The sequence below is a fragment of the Sporothrix schenckii genome (assembly GCF_000961545.1).
Source record: "Sporothrix schenckii 1099-18 chromosome Unknown Cont51, whole genome shotgun sequence".
NCBI classification, from domain to species: Eukaryota; Fungi; Ascomycota; class Sordariomycetes; order Ophiostomatales; family Ophiostomataceae; genus Sporothrix; species Sporothrix schenckii.
In genome coordinates, this window is record NW_015971152.1 from 75,097 (window position 1) to 96,466 (window position 21,370).

General features: G+C 53.9%; 6 protein-coding genes across 6 annotated transcripts; 2 read left to right on the top strand and 4 right to left on the bottom strand.

Moving 5' to 3' along the window:
* Positions 1-966: 966 nt before the first annotated feature.
* On the bottom strand, positions 967-1,965 carry SPSK_00050 (uncharacterized protein; the record flags this gene model as incomplete). Its single annotated transcript, XM_016727031.1, has 1 exon — positions 967-1,965. The coding sequence occupies one exon, from the start codon at positions 1,963-1,965 to the stop codon at positions 967-969; it is 999 nt and encodes a 332-aa protein (XP_016582500.1).
* Positions 1,966-2,550: 585 nt separating this feature from the next.
* On the bottom strand, positions 2,551-5,040 carry SPSK_10282 (uncharacterized protein; the record flags this gene model as incomplete). The annotated part of the gene is made up of 3 exons (XM_016736766.1): positions 2,551-3,351; positions 3,424-3,873; positions 3,946-5,040. 3 exons carry the CDS (start codon positions 5,038-5,040, stop codon positions 2,551-2,553), a joined length of 2,346 nt encoding a protein of 781 aa, XP_016582501.1.
* Positions 5,041-6,681: 1,641 nt separating this feature from the next.
* Positions 6,682-7,215, top strand: SPSK_00062 (uncharacterized protein; the record flags this gene model as incomplete). The annotated part of the gene is made up of 1 exon (XM_016727042.1): positions 6,682-7,215. The coding sequence occupies one exon, from the start codon at positions 6,682-6,684 to the stop codon at positions 7,213-7,215; it is 534 nt and encodes a 177-aa protein (XP_016582502.1).
* Positions 7,216-7,845: 630 nt separating this feature from the next.
* SPSK_00019 (NADPH oxidase) lies at positions 7,846-9,794 on the bottom strand (the record flags this gene model as incomplete). The annotated part of the gene is made up of 5 exons (XM_016727002.1): positions 7,846-7,922; positions 7,989-8,807; positions 8,870-9,279; positions 9,351-9,605; positions 9,694-9,794. 5 exons carry the CDS (start codon positions 9,792-9,794, stop codon positions 7,846-7,848), a joined length of 1,662 nt encoding a protein of 553 aa, XP_016582503.1.
* A 4,866-nt stretch (positions 9,795-14,660) lies between these two features.
* On the top strand, positions 14,661-18,563 carry SPSK_00008 (myosin I; the record flags this gene model as incomplete). Its single annotated transcript, XM_016726993.1, has 3 exons — positions 14,661-14,744; positions 14,773-18,148; positions 18,226-18,563. The coding sequence occupies 3 exons, from the start codon at positions 14,661-14,663 to the stop codon at positions 18,561-18,563; spliced, it is 3,798 nt and encodes a 1,265-aa protein (XP_016582504.1).
* A 527-nt stretch (positions 18,564-19,090) lies between these two features.
* SPSK_00030 (dhhc zinc finger membrane protein) lies at positions 19,091-20,686 on the bottom strand (the record flags this gene model as incomplete). The annotated part of the gene is made up of 1 exon (XM_016727012.1): positions 19,091-20,686. The coding sequence occupies one exon, from the start codon at positions 20,684-20,686 to the stop codon at positions 19,091-19,093; it is 1,596 nt and encodes a 531-aa protein (XP_016582505.1).
* Between the last annotated feature and the right edge of the window lie 684 nt (positions 20,687-21,370).

Genomic DNA, 21,370 nt, shown 5'->3' on the forward strand with positions numbered 1-21,370 from the left:
TGAAATGGATCCACAGCGGTACATAATGACCACTGTCCCTCGAATATATGCGCATAGAGCAGATGTGCTCCTCGGTGCGTAACGACCTTTACCATCCATCCCCGAGGGCCAGCCGGTAGAGCAGCCACCACCGCCACGGCTAGTCTATGGCGAGGTAGGCGAGGGCTACAATTCCATAGCGACCTTTCAATGACTGGTCAGACAACACTGCTCAGACCATTCTTCAGGCCAAAAGAAAGTGCAATCTTTGCACATCGACGGCGCCTTTGGCCAGGGTATAGCCAACAACAGGGCGGCGGATGGCCATGCGTGCAAGCCAGTCGACGCCGACCCGCAGCACGGCGCCAGTGACTATGTGATGAGCAGCCGTATGATGGTGGCGTCCTATTGGAGGGTGGTGGTATAGCTGTAGGGCATAATGCTACAGAACAGCGAGGGCGATCCTGCTGAATGCTTCAATACTGATATTAAAACTAGCACGTTGTTGTCAATATCTAAGTATCTTCAGAGCCATATCTCACCATTGCCCAATTAATGTCCACTTCGCGGTAAATTATGAATTGCAAAATAGACCCCAATTCCATGCTAGCAACCCATGAAAGCGCTCGACTGTGTACAGAAACCGATTTGTAGACGACACGCTTCTAAGCTGGTTCGTAAACGAGAAAGAAAACTTGGTATACTTTCGACTAAGAAATCATGGCAACAAACAGGTCAAAATTAAACTAATTGACAGTAGTGGTGGACAGAAGATAACGAAAGCAAATACTGAAACCATGAAAAAAGTATTGAATGTTGAAGCGGTGTAAAATCAGAGGTCCAACGCGAAACATGAAAGAAAGCACCAATATGAAATAAACGACAAAACAAGACGACAAAACAAAAACGCATCGAAATTTAAGAATAGATGGCAACAACGAAGACTCATAACAGGAGAGGGAGTTAGCGCACGACTCGGCTCCTTGCCTATCTAATTTTTTCCTTACTGATGTATGACGAACCCTTGTCGTTATACACCCAGACGCGTTTCCCATTGAACACTCCTTCTTTCCATTGTTCCCGTCTTGTCGACCTCGACTTTCTGTTTGCACATCTGAAGAAGTACTCGTCGGGCGACAACATGTGGGAAACTTTCCTAACGGTCACAAATTCAACATAGGCCTGTATGTTGTCAGAGTTTCCCGAGACAGGATCAACCGGCATTCGACCAGAGGACGTGTCAGTATCCTCCCTACCACTCGGCCCGTGACCGGGTCCTGTTGCTGCCTCATGTGGCCTCGTATTAGAAGCCGATGGAATGGCGGTGTGAGCTTCGCCAGCTTGTCCGGACGCTTCGCCCATATCGATGACTGCCTGTCCACTCCCCAAATCATAGTCGGTAAGGTCAAATTGTGTTTGGGATTCGGTAAACTGGTCCCAGGTCATGTCATCGGCATCGTCGTGCATCATCGTTCCCTCGTATCCAATTTGAGGCTCAGCGCTGGGAAGGCTCGAAACGCCCGGTGTATCACCGGAATGGGAAGCTGGATGAGACGCAGATGTTGAGATGGCCTCCGTCAACATGGACGCGGTGTGGTTCTTAATTTGTTGCACAACATGGAAGAAGACAACAGCATCGGGGTGTTTCGCATCGATGTATTCGGAGCGAGTTGCTGTGACTTCAGGTTGGCCATGTAAGGGGGCCAAACTTCTGGTGATCTTGTCAAACTTCCAGAGACGGAAGGTCAGGCCGATTGTAGTCATAGCCCAAACCACGCGACCGGCAATGCCACCGGTCCTGGGCATGTTGCGATTGCACAGTTCAAGAACTTGAAGCTCAACTTGTCGTGCGTTTCCGATATCGCTCTTGCACTCAACCCATAGCAGAGCAACTTCATCGTCGATCGCGCTGCTGACTCGGGTCACTGCCATGTCGGAACGGCGGAGGGAGTCATCTGGACCGGGATCGACCTCGTGCTGCACCATGTAGAGATCTCGTTCCCAAAAGGCATGCTGCAGTGCAATGTTCCAAAATCCCCTAGCCCGGGACTCGGATGCGCCACGTGCTTTTTTTTAAAGCATTTCGAGCACTGGGTTAATGACGATCGTCATGTTGGCGGTTCTTGTGTGAAAGGCGGTATTTTTTTTTTTTTGGCGTGGTCCAACTGCCCCGACAGAACGAAATAGAAGGGAGCAAAATGCAAACTATATAGTGCGATGCAATGTCCATGCTGTCGAGCACCTCACAGCCTTGCAAAGCTGCCTCGCTCATATGGGATTAGCAGCGGTAACTTTTGATTGGATATCCACAGTTTCCCAGACCTCCACTTGTGAGCCGACGTTTTAAAATAGAAGGAGCCTCGCGATATCTGTCGCCATACGCAGTTGCTTTTTTAGCGCCGGCCCGTTCCGTGGTCAATGTCTTCTACACCAAACTGCAGCATCAGACCCTGGAGTTCCATCAGCGCCTACGCTACCTAATGAAATGCAGGTTGTGCGTTTCACGTCACATTCAATCTGAGAGACGGTTGGCCATTGCTGGTTTGAATAAAATGCAATACTGCTCCACCCTTATGCCCCTTGAAGCTCGATGCCATTATGATACAAATATGTCCTGCGCAGACTGAACCACCACTCAAGGACGCCACGCCACGGTACTGTTGTCCATTTGTCCTTGAACCAATCGTCATCGAAGAAATCGGCGCGACTTCTTTCACTCTCACTTACATTGTCTGGTGCACAAGATGCGACGGCGGCAACATAATAGCCGTCGTAGAGGCCTACTGTCCGTTTTGACCAATGCGGAAACCGACTGGCCTGAAATCGTCGGTGGCAAATGTGCAGACCATCAGACCGCGATTGGTCTACCCTGGACATGCATGGATTCAATTCGTCGGCCACCGCTGCCGCCCAGTCAACGCGCCACTTGCCGACATATGCAGGGGTTCGGCCGTCTGCGTAGGAGACCAACATACCGACGACCGGACGGTGCGGTACAGTCGGTTCAATGCAAAGCCGAATCGATGCAACATTTTCCAATGAGCATGATGAATACAGGCCGCCCGGCAGTGGTCCTCGGAAAGGACCAATCGACAAGGGTGATTGACGATGCAGCATCTCGTCCTTTAGCATGGCTGGCGGTCGCTTCTCTTCCGCACCGACCTGTGGAGAATATGCGAGGCCGCCAAGCTCCCCACGGTCAAACGCAGTCAACTGTATTGTGAGCCGGACGCGGTGCTCGTCGAGACGGTTGAAAAACATACGACAACAATGGCCGTTCCGAAGACGGGCGAGGCACCATATATTTGAGCGTTGCAGGTAGTTGCCCCAGAAAGCCCCGAATTCCTGTGTTCGTCCATAGTTTGTCTGAAACTACACCATAAAACGACAACGAAATTAGTGCGAAGCCATGACAACGTTGGACAGGTCTACGTTAACACTTACCACAAGCCCAAGACTACTCATCGGGTCAGGACTGGGCCACTCATAATACGCCAGACGCCGGTAGATGCCAACAATGGTCTCTCCTGGCGCGAGTGGCATGTACACCCAGGAACAGTAGGCGAGCCCAGATTCCATATTATAGGCTCTTGCAAGCGCTTCACTGTCTTCGCCACGCGTATGTGCAATGATGGAGTAAATTGACTCGCCATCACACGCCACAGAGTAACCAACGGTGCCAGGGGCATTGATGTTGACATACGACATGCGATACGGGCCGGTCGCGGTCCTTTCGTTCGGAGATGGTCTACGGGGCGGTATAATATGGCCTATCTGAGGCGCCAAGACAAGGGGCACCGGCCAGAGAAACTGTGCTTCTGAGACAGGCACGGCTGCAACGGCATCAAGGACAGCAGGGTCTCTGGATATGGAGATGGTGCGCAGTTTAATGCCCTAATACTCCGTCAGTACATATATACAGTTATATGATGGGGGGGAATATGGATGGCGGTTGGCAGGACTTACGTCACTCTGAATCTTCAGTGTTAATGGGCAGCCGTCCGCCGATTCTTCTGCTTTTAGGTCCAAGGACTCGCAATACCAAGAGACTTCATGTCTAAGAACTTGTGTTTGGTGACGGCACCAAGCGGTGATCTTGTTTTGGTCGTCGGCATCATCTTGGCGAAAAAAACGGACACAGCGAACGCCAAGGTGGTCGCTGGCCACAAAAAGACGCACGCGGGATGCGTTGGTTCGCAGACGCCCGGGAAACAATAAAAGGCACAGCTTCGTCATGGTTCTGTCGGCGGAATTCGGCGTGGCGAGCTGCGGATCCGCTCTCAACAGACTATGCACGTAGTATCGCCTCTCGTAGAGGATAAATGAAGCATACACTGGTTTGTCTAGATCAATGCGAGCTACCCCTTCCCGGAAGGTTAGCTGTGCATCCAGTTGTGCCGTGGATTGTAATTCAGATTGTACTGTTCCCGTGCTGTCTCGAGGTGCTCCCTCTGATGCATCTTTCATTGTGTCTCCGGTGGTGTCTTCACTGATGTCTTTGGCAGGTCCGTCCTTTGATATTTCCTCGAAAGGCTTATTCCATATTTCCTGTGGTGACATATCGTGTCCTTCTCCTAACGTTCGAGACTGCGGTACTTCTCGCACATCAAGTTTCAGGTCATCATCCACGCGATCGGCCAGCGCCAGGGCGGAAATAAACGCGCACTCGCCCGTCAAGTGTTTTGCCACCATCATCCACAGCTCCATTGGCAGTGGACGCATCCAGGTATCAGAGCCCCTTGAGCGTGGTTCTGCCAGGTCCGACAGCCGCCGGGCCAGTGCGTGTTGGATTCGGGCGGCCCGATGGAGCTCGTCTGCGTGGGAGATGGGAAACGTGTATTGTGTGATTCCGACGAAGATTCGAGATATTGTAAACCACGATGCGGCCCCGTTGGCGGTTATGTCGGTATTTATTTCGACGGGCAGGTGGCTAGGCAGGCGGCCGGGAGTCGATGGCAAGGGCATAACGCTGTCGTTGACATGGGCAGCAAAGGCGCAGCAACTGGGATGCATGCCAAAGGCTTCCTCATCGCGGATGCTGCACTCCTGTCTGCCGCACATGTGAACGCAAATCGGGCGTACATTGTTGTAGTACAGGGTGGGTTCATCGTAGGGAAACTCTGGAGTGGCAATGCCGTCAATGCCTGTGAGAAATGTAAGCAACGAGAATCATACCATTCGTGAAGTGGCAGCGACGCTTGGGCTTTCCTTACTCGCAACGATCAACTCATCTTGTGCAAAGGAAAGCTGGCAAACCACACATCTCGGATGGGATATGCAGAAAACAGAAATGTATGGCTCTTCTTCTTCGTGCGGTTCTAACGTTGCCATTCTTCGTTGTCAATACTTGAAGTTTAGACGATTGTGTATAAAAGAGGGCGGCGTTATGTGGAGTATTGCGTGTGGAGGACACGCTGATCGCCTGCCTTTGGTGGGCGTCATTGGGCACTACTCGTTGATTGGTTGGACCTCATGAGCCTTCGGGGACCGTGCGTCGGCATGAAGATTCGTCAAACATCGTACCGCCACGGCGCACATCATGACGTCGCAAGACGCCTGTACGAATACCTGTGAGTGAGAGTCCTATGTTCGCAGATTAATTAGCCAAAAATACGCCATATTTTGTACCTAAAATTTATTTACGGGGATTTAAACGAACTTGGTTGAATTTAATAAACAGCAAAATAAAGGCGAGTACCGGACACATTGAACGGAGTCGGGCCTGTAAATTTCACGCAATCCGCCAAGATGCGATCGATTAGATTATCTTTGAGCTAAATGTCTTGTCAGCGAACAGCCGCAACTCTGTGCCGGGAAACTGATTCAACTCTATCGTTAATTAAAACGGAGTCTACCACTGTCAAGAGAGGACGCAAGCATGGTCCGCTGCGCGTATAGTCTTCTCATAGTCCCCATCTCTCTCGCAGCGAACGCACGGTATTCGATGATTTACTCCTGCGTTGGCACATTGCTACATGTCCAGGGGCTCCGAGTATCGTGTCGAGCCAAAAAGTAGCACGCCTATTCCACCCCAATTTGAACTATGGCTGATTGATAACGCCGGCTGTATTCACAGTTCGCATCCACATGTTCTTTGACAGCGCAGAATTGTGTTCTATCCTCTGTCTTGGGCCCTTTCAGACCTGTAAACTCGGTTCATATCTCTCAGCACGCCAGACTACATGGCGGGTACGAAATTGAAGCAAGATGAATCATGAGGCAGCACGGAGCATTCGCCCGCGCAGTCCACCGGATGCCCCAAGGCGGATGCTGGAGTGTCTTGTCACAAGGGTCAGTGGGCTCTCTGGGCGAAGCCCCACTACAGCTGCACGCCCCATGGCGCTTGCCGTAGCGTCAGTTGTAGCGTCTGTTAGCGACCTGGGTGTTCTTTTCCAATGCCAGGAACACACCAGCATCGCCAAAACAGTCCCAAACCAGCTCTAGGATCCCAAACCGGTTTAGTAGGATATTGGCATGGCTATTGATAGCCGTTTATGTGCCTTGACAACCATCACCGCCGTCGTGATGCGGAGAGCCCTGGAGGGGAGCTTATATATGTCTGAGGGAGGAGTGAATAAGTTGGAAAAAAAACGAGGGAAGCAAGACGTACGACAAGACGACATCGTCACGACTTAACACGATCGCCTACGCATCTACGATAACCCTAGCGAACCACTTACGCCAACCCCAACCACAACCAACATGGTCGTCGGCGCATTCCCGCTGTCGGGCAAGATTGCCGTCGTCACGGGCGCCGGCTCGGGCATTAACCTGGCGTTTGCGAAACAGGCCGTCGAGCAGGGCGCGCGCGTCGTCGTTGCGGACCTGACGTTGACAGACGACGCCAAGGCGTTTGCGGCCGCCCACGAGAAGAGCGTCGTGTTTGCCAAGACGGACGTCACAAAGCGGGCGGACCTCGAGAACACGGTGGCGGTGGCCCAGTCGACCTTTGGCGACGTGCCGGACGTGTACATTGCGGGCGCCGGCGTGTTCGAGCCGGACTGGTCGAGCTTCTGGGACGACACGGAGGACGACGGGTACAAGCAGGTCGAGGTCAACGTGAACCACCCGATGAAGCTGTCGCGAATTGCCATCCGGAGCCTGGTCCGGCGCAAGAAGCCGGGCGTGATCCTGGTGGTGGCGTCGCTCGCGGGCTACCAGGGCGCGTTTGCGTCGCCGCTCTACTGCGCGACCAAGCACGCCGTCGTGGGTTTTGCCTGCTTTTTCGTTAGATGAATTACGTCCATGTCCACTAGTGAAACCTGCTATACCATGGACGTTTTTATCCTCAGCCTCGTCCATGCCAAGTTGGAAGTTGGTGGCAAAGTTGATCCTTCCGTTGATGTCCGAGCCAAGTCGTTTTAGAGACGGCGAATATTTTCATTGGGAGCACAGAATGGTATCCCTACGGGGCTTTGTGTGCCAAATTGTTTTTCATCTCCGTGTTTATATTTACATCTAAAAGTCGACAAAAATCGCATCTTAGTCAATGCGGCTTTAAAGAGATTGTGACATGTATCTAATGAATGTACAAAAACAATACATTTATTTTATTTTTCATTCAATATATATGTGGAAAGTCTGTGTTGCAAAAGGCAATTGTAGGGTTAGTTTGTGTAAAAAATACATAGAAAAATATCCAAAAAAAAAAACCCTCGACGTTAAAACGAAAAGATAAAAAGAGGTGGCAATGGTTGAGACGCTGTGAGAAAAGAACATAATAGAAAAGCAGAAGTTGCCGCCTTTTATAAGTTAACTTGTTGTCTGTAGGTGTCTCGGTAGGGATAGGGTTGGCAAAGTTGGCCTTCTGTTTTGCCGTATTTGGCCCCTTTCTGATATGTTAGGCTTTGATTTGTGCTTCCTCCTCTAGAAGTGTTCCTTCCAGAAACGGAAGTTGACTTCTCGGACAGACGCTGCGGAGGTTGCCTTCTTGATATCGCGTGCTGGAGGCTGTTAGTAAAAGGTGATTTGTACGTTTCAGAAAAGGAAGAGATAGAGGAATTACACACCTGCTCCAGACGGACCGCAGAAGTACACACCGACGGTGGTCTTCATGCTGCCCTCAAGACCGTTCAGGTATGTCCGGTCCAGAATGCCGTCACGCATTGCGCTGAAGAACTTCAAGAAGTTGGGGCGACCAAAGTTGGTGCGCGACTTCAGCTCTGTCAACGGGTCGTAGGTGGCACCCACTGAGTTGAGCACAATGTTCTGCGTGGTGTCCATGTCGAGTTTCTGCGTGAGGTACGTGTGAATCTTGAGGAATTCAATGCCGTTGCTGCCCGGAATGCGTGCAGCGTCTGTCGACTGCTGCTCCAGCGACGACAGCAGGGTCTGGAACCACTCAAAGGATGTCGTGTCCTTGCACACCCAGATGAACTCGACACGGCGAAGACGGGTCGGCGGGTTCGGGCCATTGCGCAGATGCCAGATGTTCTTGAGAATGGCGGCCCAGGGCGTCACACCAATGCCGGTACCGATCAGCACGGCGATTTCGTTGTCGAACACATCCTCGGCAGGAGCACCATAGGGGCCATCGATGCGCAGAGCCGGCATCTGCTGGCCATTCTGAAGAGCGACTTCGTACATGCCGAGGGGGTCGACGCCTTCGTACAGCTTCGCCTGTGCGGAACCGGCACCAACAGCATCGCCCAGAGCGCGGGTAAAGTCACCAACCTGGCGGACATGGACCGAGACGTAAGGGTCGTACGGGCAAGACGTGATCGTAAACGGGTGCCATTGGTACTTGGAGATGGACGGCACCTGCAGGAAGAGCCACTGGCCGGCCTTGTAGCGGAAGGACGGCTTGGAGAACTGAATCTCGACGGCATCTACAAAATGTCAGCGTTTGTGAGAAGGGAACAGACCCCTGTACGTTTCCACTATCACTTACCATACGGATGGCGGACGACACGGGTAATGCGCGTCTCACGGCGGGCGCGGACCTCACGGTACAGACGCTCAATTAGGTAAAGACCACCCGCAAACAGCTCCCACCGCCAGCCCTCGTAACCAATGCAGTGGTTCCAGAAGTTGGCGCCGGCAAAGGGGGAGAAGGCGTTGGGGGTGTCGCGCACGAAGCAACCCACGGTATGGGTGTACAGACCCAGTAAAAAGGGAATGAACAGGTGGTGTGTGTACCAGAAGGTCTCGAACGATTGCTGCCGGATACGGTGGTGTGCGGTGGTGTACATCAGCAGCATGCAGAAGAGCATGACGTGACCCGTAATTCCACCAGGCTCGGTGTAGTGAATCTCAAGGGCGCTGACCGGACGAATCTGGGTCTTCTCAACGTTGTAGAAGCTGCTCTTTGTTAGATATCGGACACTTTAACTCAATCTGCGTAATCATATGAAGGAGAGAGTTCGACGTACTTCACGTAGTGACTAGCAGTGTGGATAATAGCGAATAGAAGCATGGCGTAGGCGATTTGGCGATGGAACCAAAGATTTTCATCGAGGGGAAGGAAGCGAAGTTTTGGCCGAACAATGCGGACCAGTGTCCGGCAGACTGGGAGGAGAATGAGTGTGCCATCGACGGCCAGTACGAGACCAGCACCACGGGAAAGCCATACTGAGTACTGGAGTGTATTCAGACCGGCTAGTCGAGGGTCACTCTCTTGTTTGTACCTGTGACAGTGTCAGCTATCCGCCGCTTTGACCATTGGAAAAGCCGTCCACGTCTCCCGTCGTCCACCACGCGCTATCCATTACTTACCAGCCAAAGGCGAACAGGCCCCAGTGCACGCCCCAGAACAGGAAGTGGAAGAAGAGTTTCTGCGCCGTAAACTGCTTCTTGATCAACTGAATCGCACTCATGATGGCGGTTGGTAAGGTCGAGCCGGCTCAAGAGCAGCTCTTGTTATGTGCGAGAGAAAAAAAAAAGCGTAGCGAATATTAAGTATGACGACCTGCGTCAGTGTCGACGAGCGTCTAGTCCAGGGCTCTCAAGTCGTCGAAAGTGTTTGTCGGCTCAGGTCGTCGAGATGTCTCGTATCCCTAACCGTAGCCGGTTCGAGATGAAATGATTCGAAAGGATAGAGGTGTACAACTAACTCAATAGCCAGGACCGATGAACCCAAATTCGCTGCACCATGGACAAAATAAAGGAAAGAAAAATAGTGTTTCTGAGCCAGCAGGAAAAGAAGCGAACAATAAAAGAAAGAAGAATAAGAGGAAAGAAAAAGTATGAACAGAGGGAAAGAAATGGCTCGCAAATTTGACGACGGCAAATCTTCTACCTGGCCGAGTGAAGAAGAGGAAAAGAAAGAAGAGCAGATCGAAGATGTGTGGTGGCGGTGGGCAACCAGTTAGTCATAAAGGGACGGGGCTGCAGAACCGGAAAGAGGACACACGGAGAGCTTGAATCTCAAAAAGTGTGTGGAGACGGCCGCAAACAAAGAAAGGAGACAGGGGGGGTGGACAGGGAAATATCAACAAACCAGGACGACAGCCGAAGCAAAGCAGAGAAAATTGAGCAAAAAACGCACGTTGAAGCCTTGCCTCGTCTTTGGCCCCACCTGGCAAAGAAAGGGGAAATGGGATTTTGAAATGCCGTGGCACGAAACTATGCCAAAATCGCAACACTGCGATAGGATTTGAAGTGGATGTGCGTGAGCGCGACAGCAGTAGGCGAAAGAGCAACAAAAGGCTGGTGAGCAGCTAGACTGAGAATCTTGAGACTGATGCTTCTTCGGATGCCAGGTGTTTTGAAACCGTTTAGCTGTTTCTGGTAATGCTTCTTAGGTCTCTTTTGTGGACCGGACGAAGGTGGACCAAGAGAGCAGCACAGTAACTGCAGCACGGAGACGTTGTGGCGAGGAACGAGCTCCAGGACTTTGGACGTGTCTTGCAGCAGACGCGGACGATGTTGGGAGCCAGTACTGCTGGATGTGGATTGCGAAGTGCTGTAGATAGACAGGGTATTGTAGCGCTCTGCTCTCTAGAGATGGGATATCTCGTTGAGAGGCTGGCAGTACCCCTTGGTCAAATGTGTGGGCGACGAGGTAGATCAGACGTGCGAGGGTGTTTCGCAGTTGGATGGGGCTTGTGTCAGGTTATGGCCTTGGCAAATGGGTGATTCTGGCCAAAGGAGTAGATCGCAGAAGAGAATGCGTGGAGAGAGACAAACGGCCGGGCTTTGCAACGAAAAGGACTGGAGGAGGTCGAGTTGAGACGATGAGTGTTAGAGACGCTTTGACGAGGGGCGGCTTGGACGTTGTGCAAAGTGGACTTTGCTGGGGTTTCGGCTTGGACAGGGGAAGGGTGGGAGTGCGAGTGGGCGCGAGTCAATTTCCAAGACGGCGTTGAATTGAAGTCTATGAAAAAGGAGGAGTAAATTGGAAAAATGAGTCTACAAAAAACATCACGAAAGAACAACACAGTCAGAGTTTGGAGCCCAAAAAGGAAACAAAGAGGATAGAATCCAGAGGAAAGAGAAGGCCGACAGTCGTGATAATATGGGAAAGAGCATTGGGCGACCCAAAGCAATAGGAAGGTACGATGGAGATTGTTTTGCAACAGCACTAGTGGACCTCACAGCGGGGGCGCCCGCTAAGAATAGACGGGGTGTGAAGAATGCGCTGTGCTGTCATTGGCTGCAGAGGGGATGTGACGAGACAAAGCCAAGACAAACAGGGTGTAGCCATGATCTCGGGCGCTTAAACAGTCAGTGCGGGACGACAGGAGGTGGGCAGGATTGAATTGGCCAGGAACGGGAAGGGTACGTTGGTGAGCACGGAAACTTAGTACACGAGAGAAGTACTTTTGCATGTAAGTAGAATACGCTAGTCCTTATTCGGACAGCATCGACAGTGGAAGGTTTGGTCTCAGGCCAATCAGTGGCCCTTCACTCTCTCCAAACCGAAACGTTGTGTTCTGCGCTGCGCTAGTTGGGAGAGTAACCGCAGGCAAAGGTAAGCCCTGGCTGCATGCTTTCTTCGCCTCGCCCTTCTCGAAGCTCCTTTCCCGTTCTTAGAGACATGTGAGATGTTGGCTGCCGTGTCATCCGATACCTACACGCTTCTCGAATCACTTTTTGGTGGCCCGTGACAAACAACATACATACGAGAGTGAGAAAATGAAATGAAAGGATGGCATAGAAAACATTGTCCGTCCAAGCACCTGCCATACATATTGATCCTTTCGTAGAATCTCCTTGAAAAAGGCTCAGCGTCGTATCCTACGTTGGATGATTATCGACTATTGACATTCAAGATGTGTGTTTAGAGATCGCCCCGGGAGCTCAAGGTACCATGGGAGGCCATCGTTGAGAAGACACTTAAAAAAGTGAGCACAGCTCTAGATGGGCAGAGCCTCTTTTTAATCTCTTTCTAATATACGGAGTAAAAACATACAACATACTCGGCATTCGGCGCCATTGGTGAGAGTGGGGCAGAGACGCACGGGAAGCTTCTCGCCTGCAGTCTTGGCTCACACTGACGGATGAAAGCTTATTCTTTCTAAATACTGTGTATTATAGCTCCTGCCGTCTCATGGGTGTGTGTGAGATGCGAATAGCTCATCATCGCTGTGTTACAGGGTTTCCACGATCGTGCAGTGGTGTTGAGAGTAACAGAGACCTAATCTAGATGAGAATTTGACAGAATAGAAATGCTCCATGGTGAGATGTTCTAAGCGTCGGAAAGTGTCAGAACAAAGGGCAGGGAATGGGAAAGGGCAAAATGCAGCATGGTAGCGTGTCAGCATAACAACATGGAAAAGATGCAACACGAGATGTTTTCATCGACAAGTTCCAAATTCGGAGTGTCAGAAAGGGTAAAATGCCATCTCTGGCTCTCCCGGGCCTACTTTGGTAACACTGGCGATACAGGCCGTGTTTGTGAGCGGTGGTCCGTCTCAAAGTGTTGCATGTGTCCCATGCGTTTTCAGACCGGAAAGTGCCAAAATCCCATCTTGTGTTGCAGAATACCATCCCGGAGACAGGAGACAGCCGTGGTGTTTCTGGACTAGCATGCCAGTGGCCGAATAGGAAGGAGAACGCCTCCTGAGGATGCGTACCTCCACAATGGCCATTTTGACTTCGTGCGGAGCTCGATGTCTTGAAAAGCGGCCCACCTTGTCAAGCGTCTCGATGAAGTGTGAAACAAAATAGTAATGCTTCGTACAAATCAAGGACAAGTAAGTTCCACGCAAAATGATAGAAGAAGTAGAAGAAAGGAAACTACACGCCAATGAGATAAATTCTGAGGGACAAAGCAACTTCGAAGCCCAGTCCCTACGGCCCAGGCCAGCTACAGGCTCAACGGAAGCTCGGTCATCCTGCATGATCTACAATCAACAGCCGCCAGAGCTTGTCACAGGCTCTCCCAGGGTAAGATGTGCGAGGATATAATGAGTGCCTCGTCGTATTCTTGAAAGAATTTCGCCTTCTACGCAGCTCGTCTTGCTGGGAAATTTCCGAACTGAACGTCCGTTGCAGAACGACTTCCCTCCAATATGTGCCGTGGAGAGTGATGGGAAACTGAAAAGCAATGGGAGGCAGAGCCGGACCTCGGAGGTCCGTTATCAATACGCACGACTCTGCCCATGGCACAAGGGTAATGTTCCTTCAAAGAGCGGCCCGCCGCAAACTCCTCTCGGTTTATGCACAACTTAATACGGTCAGAGTACTTGGAGCTGTGCCTGCTGAAGTATATAGAGAAGCGATTCCTCACCAAAAGGATGGCGCTCATGGAATGGAATTTTGGATTCGCTGGTCGGCTGTGCTTGTTCGGCATGCAAACATCTGTTCACAACGCATGTGGGATAATGTCATCATGCAGGAGGTGAAGGAAAAAGGAAAAAAAGAAAACGACTTGCAAAAGAGGCAATCCTGATGTCACCAGTCTCAGACTTTGGCGGGGGTACTTCGGATTGGCCGGTTTTGCCACATAAATCCGGTGCTTTCGACGTACCACGCCTGAGACTTTAAAAATGTGGTTCTTCCCGCTGTCATTGCCGCTAAGAAGGTGGCTGGATTGCGCGGCGCCCCCCTTTTTGCACCAGATTCGCCCCTAAAGGCCTCACAGGTCCCCTGTACGACGTAGTTAGCACAAGAGGCAGGCAAAATACAGCTAGAGACAAGCAGAGGCAAGCAATATCTGTGTGGCTGTGCACCCCGCACCTCCTGCCGCCAACTGGAAAGCGCCGGGGGCTGGTACTGCCCGAAGCTTCCATAATCGGCCGCCAGTAGGCACGAGTCGCAGTTGCCTCTTGTGGGTGCGCGTATTCGTCAGAGCGCATTGTGGTGCAGCGACAAAAGTGTGTGCAAGGCAGCCGGAATAACCCTCCTTCCTCGCCAACACCGTTTCGTCAATTCCACACGGCAACCTCAGATAAACGCCGAAACGTCGATAATCTCGACTCACGACGTTCCTACACCCCACGACCTCTCACGTACATCAACACCGACGACAAATTGCTCGCATTGACGACAATCGGGTGTACTTGTTGAATCGTCCTTCGCTCCTCGACTTCCCCTCTCAGCACCCCGCCATCGCCCAACGCTCTGACGATCATCCCGAGCGCAACCATCTTTGTTTCCCTCCCCCCTCTCCCTCCAGACGTCGGTCGACTTCGAGCCTGCTCCGTGACAGCGTTTCGCTTGTTTCCATTGTTATTTTATTTTATTTTTGTTTGTTCTTTTCCTTTGCTGCTCCGCATCCGGTGCCAACCACACCCAAGATGGTAGGTCCCCTGCCCACAACCCCCTCCGCACCTGGCATACCGAATGCCGACATGACTTTGACGGGTGGCGTTTCGAGTCCTGTTCGAAAACTGACATTCACCTCCGCAGGGCATAACACGACGCCCGAACAAACAGGACAAGGCCGACCGGGCCGGGGGTGGCGGTCGCAGCGGCGGCGCGGCGCGGCCGAAAAAGGCCATCTTCGAGACGACAAAGAAGAAGGAGATTGGCGTGTCCGACTTGACGCTGCTGAGCAAAGTGTCCAACGAGGCCATCAACGAAAACCTGAAAAAGCGCTTTGAGGGCGCCGAGATTTACACATACATTGGCCATGTGTTGGTCTCCGTCAACCCCTTCCGGGATCTTGGAATCTACACCGACGAAGTGCTGGACAGCTACCGGGGAAAGAACCGGCTCGAGATGCCGCCGCACGTCTTCGCCATCGCCGAGTCTGCGTACTACAACATGAAGGCCTACAAGGACAACCAGTGCGTCATCATTTCGGGCGAGTCCGGTGCGGGCAAGACCGAGGCCGCCAAGCGCATCATGCAATACATTGCCAACGTCTCCGGCGGCACCGGCACCGACATTCAGCAGATCAAGGACATGGTGCTGGCCACGAACCCGCTGCTCGAGTCCTTTGGCAACGCCAAGACCCTGCGCAACAACAACTCCTCGCGCTTCGGCAAGTACCTGCAGATCCACTTCAACGACGCCGGCGAGCCTGTCGGTGCCGACATCACCAACTACCTCCTCGAGAAGACCCGCGTCGTCGGCCAGATCACCAACGAGCGCAACTTCCACATCTTCTACCAGTTCACCAAGGGCGCCTCCGACACCTACCGCCAGAACTTTGGCGTCCAGACCCCGGACACCTACATCTACACCAGCCGCTCCAAGTGCTTCAACGTTGACGGCATCGACGACCTGGCCGAGTTCCGCGATACGCTGAATGCCATGAAGATCATCGGTCTGAGCCAGGCCGAGCAGGACAGCATCTTCCGCATGCTGGCTGCCGTGCTGTGGACTGGCAACCTGGTCTTCCACGAGGACGACAGCGGCTACGCGGCCGTCTCCGACCAGTCCGTCGTCGATTTCCTGGCATACCTGCTCGAGGTCGAGCCCAAGAAACTGGTTTCGGCCATCACCATTCGCATTCTGACCCCGCGAAGCGGTGAGGTTATTGAGTCGCCCGCCAACGTTGCCCAGGCGATTGCCACGCGCGACGCCCTCGCCAAGGCCATCTACAGCAACCTGTTCGACTGGATCGTCGAGCGCATCAACCAGTCGCTCAAGGCGCGCCAGGCCACCAGCAACTCTATTGGCATTCTCGATATCTACGGCTTCGAGATCTTCGAGAAGAACAGTTTTGAGCAGCTGTGCATCAACTATGTCAACGAGAAGCTGCAGCAGATCTTCATCCAGCTGACGCTCAAGACTGAGCAGGAGGAATACGCCCGCGAGAAGATCCAATGGACCCCGATCAAGTACTTTGACAACAAGGTCGTGTGCGACCTGATTGAGCAGGTCCGCCCCGTCGGTATTTTCTCCGCCCTCAAGGACGCCACCAAGACCGCCCACGCCGACCCGGCCGCTTGCGACCGCACGTTCATGCAGTCTCTGAACGGCATGTCCAACGCGAACCTGACACCGCGCCAGGGCAACTTTATTATCAAGCACTACGCTGGCGACGTCGCCTACACTGTCGATGGCATCACGGACAAGAACAAGGACCAGCTGCTCAAGGGCCTGCTGAACCTGTTCCAGGTCAGCCAGAACCAGTTTGTGCACGAGCTCTTCCCCAACCAGGTCGACCAGGACAACCGCAAACAGCCTCCCACAGCCGGCGACCGCATCCGCTCGTCGGCCAACGCCCTTGTCGACACCCTCATGCGCTGCCAGCCATCGTACATCCGCACCATTAAGCCCAACGAGAACAAGTCGCCGTCCGAGTACAATGTGCCCAACGTGCTCCATCAGATCAAGTACCTCGGTCTGCAGGAGAACGTGCGCATCCGTCGCGCCGGTTTCGCGTACCGCCAGACCTTTGAAAAGTTTGTCGAGCGCTTCTTCCTGCTGTCCCCTGCCACGTCGTATGCCGGCGAGTACACGTGGACAGGCTCGTACGAAGCGGCCACCAGAGAGATTTTGAAGGACACAAGTATCCCGCCCGAGGAGTGGCAGATGGGCGTGACCAAGGCCTTTATCAAGGCCCCTGAGACGTTGTTCGCGCTGGAACACATGCGCGACCGCTACTGGCACAACATGGCCACGCGTATCCAGCGCATGTGGCGTGCCTACCTCGCGTACCGCGCCGAGTCGGCCACGCGTATCCAGCGTTTCTGGCGCAAGAAGCGCGTCGGTGCCGAGTACATGGTCCTGCGCGACCAGGGCCAGCGCGTGCTCGGTGGCCGCAAGGAGCGCCGTCGCTACAGTCTGCTGGGCTCGCGTCGTTTCCTGGGCGACTACCTTGGCGTCAACGCCTCGACCGGCCCGGGCAGCGTCATCCGCAGGGCGACCAACATTAGCTCCAACGAAAAGGCTGTGTTTTCGTGCCGTGGCGAGATCCTTGAGGCCAAGTTTGGGCGTTCCAGCAAACCGAGCCCGCGTGTCTTGGTTGTCACCAACAGCAAGTTCTACATCATCTCACAGGCCCTTGTCAACAACCAACCGCAAATCTCGATTGAACGCGCTATCCCACTGGGTGCCATCAAGTTCATTGGCACGTCCACATCGCGCGATGACTGGTTCTCGCTCAATGTCGGGTCGCCGCAGGAGGCGGACCCGCTTCTGAACTGCGTGTTCAAGACGGAGATGTTTGTGCAGATGCAGCGTGTCATGCCGGGCGGCTTCAACCTCAAGATCGGCGACTCCATCGAGTACCACAAGAAACCCGGCAAACCGCAGCTGGTCAAGGTGCTCAAGGACTCGCAGGTGCCTGTCGACTTTTACAAGAGCGGTGCCGTCCACACGCGTGCCGGCGAGCCACCCAACTCGATGCCGCGGCCCACACCCCCTGCTAAACCCGTGCCGCCACGGCCTATCACGCGCGGCAAGCTGATCAAGCCAGGTGGACCCAACGGCCGCCCCTCGCGCATCACGGCCTCCAACAGCCGCAAGCCTCAGCCAACACCGGCCGCGCGGCCTGCCGCCAACTCGTCTCGCGCTGTTCCTCCAAGACCCGCGGCCAGTGGTTCGTCATCTGCCGCTGCCTCTGCCGCTGCCGGGCCCCGTATCGTCTCTACTCGCCCTAACCCGGCTGCGGTGGCCGCTGCATCGGCGGCAGCAACCTCGGTGCTACCATCACACACGCGCACCGCATCCAACACGTCGGCCGTGCGCGCGCCGCCACCACCACCTCCTCCGCCGGCCGTACCTGCGGCCATTACGGCCAAGGTCCTGTACGACTTTGCTGGCCAAAAGGACAATGAAATGTCCATCAAGGCAGGACAGATTATCGAGATTGTCCAAAAGGAGAACAATGGTAAGTACCTTTCGACATGATTTTATTTTACTGTGTTAATTTTTACTCGTCTTGTTATTCCCGTACTAACAACTTAGGCTGGTGGTTGGCCAAGATCAACGACAAGCAGGCTTGGGTGCCTGCGGCGTACGTCGAGGAGATCGTGGCACCCCCGCCGGCGTCTTCGCGTCCTGCTCCGCCGGCCCCGCCTCGTCGGCCTATCGGTGGCACCGGTGCCAGCCGTTCCTCGGCGGCCTCGTCGACGCTTCAGCCGCGTGACTCGGGCATGAGCCTCAACGGCGGCAGTGCTTACTCGTCGGACGGCAGCCGCACGAACACGCCAACGCCGTCGGCTTCCGGTAGCATGAGCCTGGCAGACGCACTGCTGGCGCGGCAAAGCGCCATGACGTCGCGGCGGGAGCCGGACGACTGGTAGACTTGTAGATTTGTGGATGCCATGAGGAGCGTGTGTCTTTCTGCATGTGTGTGTTTCTTTCTTTCTCGGTTTAGACAAATAGTTGCCGTTGTTTGATATAATTTGTTACTGCGTCGTCGTCTTGGGTTGTTCTAGCCTTTTTGCTGTGCTTTTTCTTACTACCGTGTTGCCAAGTCCTCTTTTACAACTGGTTTTGCAGATACGTTTTCTAGAGACCATTGATGACATGCCAAAAACATTTTTCGTTCCTTCGTTCCTCGTCTGCGACTGAATTATAAGCCTTTTTGTATCTGAAAGACTCTTGAAATCGTTATCATAAACAGGAAATAACAAAATGAAATGGCGCCCAGTGTATGCCTCCCGCCGTGATGTCCACCAATGTTTGCAATCGTGCTACTTGAAATCTCAAGTTACCAAAGTGTTTCATTGTTTACCCAAACTACCCCAGATAAGTATTAATGTTTTCCTTTTGTATCCGACAATGAACCCTCCACATATGTGTGAGAGTGTCAGCCTCCCTCTCCTGTTCACCGCTTCTTCTTGCTCTGAGCCGCCACTGCAGCGATTTTTGCTTTAGCATCCCGCCGCTGTAGAAGTGTCGCAATGGGCACATCCTCATCGTTCTCGGCCTCTTCGTCGACGCCATAGTCTCGCAAGCGGTCACCGTCCGCGTTGGTCCAGCCCGGCTCGCCGTCCATGCCCTGTTCAAACTCGTCGTCGGACCCGACTTGGCGAACAGGCCCAGTGATCTGCGTGCGTCGCCTCCGGAAATCGGCTTCCTGGCGGGCGTGGAAGGCAGCCTTCTCCTCTTCAGGCGTGCCCCACTGCCGGATGCCGTCGTCACGGCCAGAAGCAAAGGCCGTAGACATGGACGCCCCATAATTGGGACCGCCAGTGCCGGTGGCGGCCCAGTTGCCCTGCGCGGCCGCATGACGCAGCTTCTCCGGGTCGGGCGGCGGCCACATCCCCGTGCGTTCATTAAAGCCGTTTTCTGGCCAATCCCAGCCGGCACCGGCGGCGCCGCGGCCAGTGGCGATCTTGGGACCACTGGCAAAGGGGACAAACCATAATAGGAAATTGCGTGTGCCCATGGCCTGCGCCATGTTGTTAAAGATGCCGAGATCGTAGGGGAACTCGACGCGCATACGAAGGGCGGCGGCCTTGCGGGCATTTCGTTCGCGCCTGGCAGTGCGATCTTCATCATCACCGTTGCCGTCCTCAGTCTTGTTGTCATTGCCGACGTATGCATCGTGCTCATCCTCATCCTCATCGCCGTCCTCCTCATCATCGTCGTCCCACCAGCTGCCGTCCGCATTGGTGGAGCTGTAGCGGTCCACAACAGCCTCGTGACGCTCAATCTCCCAGCCCTCAATCATGGTGGCGTTGAACATCCATGAATGCAGGGTAGTGTACAGCATGATGGACAAGGCAAGGGTGGTGCCGGCGCAGACGAGACCGAGAATGGTTAGGTGGATCAGCTGCGAAAGGGTCGGGCCTAGGTAGGCCGGCAGGTGGCGCTGGGCATACAGAAAGTAGAAGCGGCGGCCGATCAGGTAGGCGGCCATCCACAGCGAGAGGTTGGTGAAGACGACGAAGCGCAAAAAGTGTGGGAAGGTCTGCATGGACACGCAGTTGCCGGTCCAGGGGCAGTGGTGGTCCATCTTGGGGATACACCGCCGGCAGTGGCGGCAGTGATGCGAACGGGCCGGCTTTGGGGCATCGCATTTACGGCACCAGCGTACGCCGGCCGTTGGCGAGTGAGAGGAGGAGCCCGAAGATGAGGAAGAACCCGGGCGCTCGGGCGCGTTAGCAGCCTCGGAGGACTGAGTGGGTGCAGTTGTTGATTTTGGCGCTGTTTTGGACTCTTCGTCGGATGCGCCGGGGTTATCAAAGACGTAGCGGCCGGGGTTGGTTATGCACGCTCGGAAGTAGGACAGCCAAAGGCAGCCGAGGAGGGTGTTGAAAACGACGGATTCGGTGGTGGAGAGTGGCCCCGGTTCGAGGGACGAGGCCGTGTGGAAGAGCCATTGTGAGCTGTAGCCCAGGAAGATGATGAGGGAGACGGCGGCTGGGATGGCGACTAGGTGCATGCCGAGTTTGGACGGGCCGGTTGGAATGGTCATGATGGCGGCGGTGCTCGCATGGCGAGGGAGGACGTCTGGCGGCGGCGATGTCACGATGCAGTGCGGACTGCCAATGTTGTCAGTCGTTGAAGCTGCTGACACGTGAGAGCATGAGGCATTCGGCGTGCGTTGCGCAAGCTTGTTGTGCTTTTCGGATCCCGTGGGCGTGTGGGCAGCGAACAGGGCAGTAAATGGGCACAATTGGACTTTGTTGAAGAGGCCGGGAGAGCTTGTGGTAGAAGATGGAGGATGGAGGTTGTGGTTGAAGAGCCGCGATGTCAGATGGAAGCTCCAAAGGAAGCCGTAGAGCTGAGCAGAGCCACCAAAAAAGGATAGCGAGCAGGTGTCACTGATCGCTCCTGCTTCTGGGGCGGGGCGAATTCAAACCGAGTTACGTGCTGATCGCCCAAAAAGAAGGGAAGAGAAGGAACGACCGGGCCCTGCAGGGGCACAACACGGAAGCTGTGGGTGATTCACCAGGAAGTCCCCACCCATCAGTTCCTTCCCCTTGTAACGGAGACTTTGATAGTGATTTACGAGTACGAGAAATGCACTTTCTCTCATCTCCATCGACCTTCGCGCAGAAGGCTAAAGTGACAGATTGAACTAAAAATACGAAGAGAGTCCAGACCGTGCCAAACCGACGCGTCGCGGCTGTGCTTGAGCAAGACTTGTCCCCACATG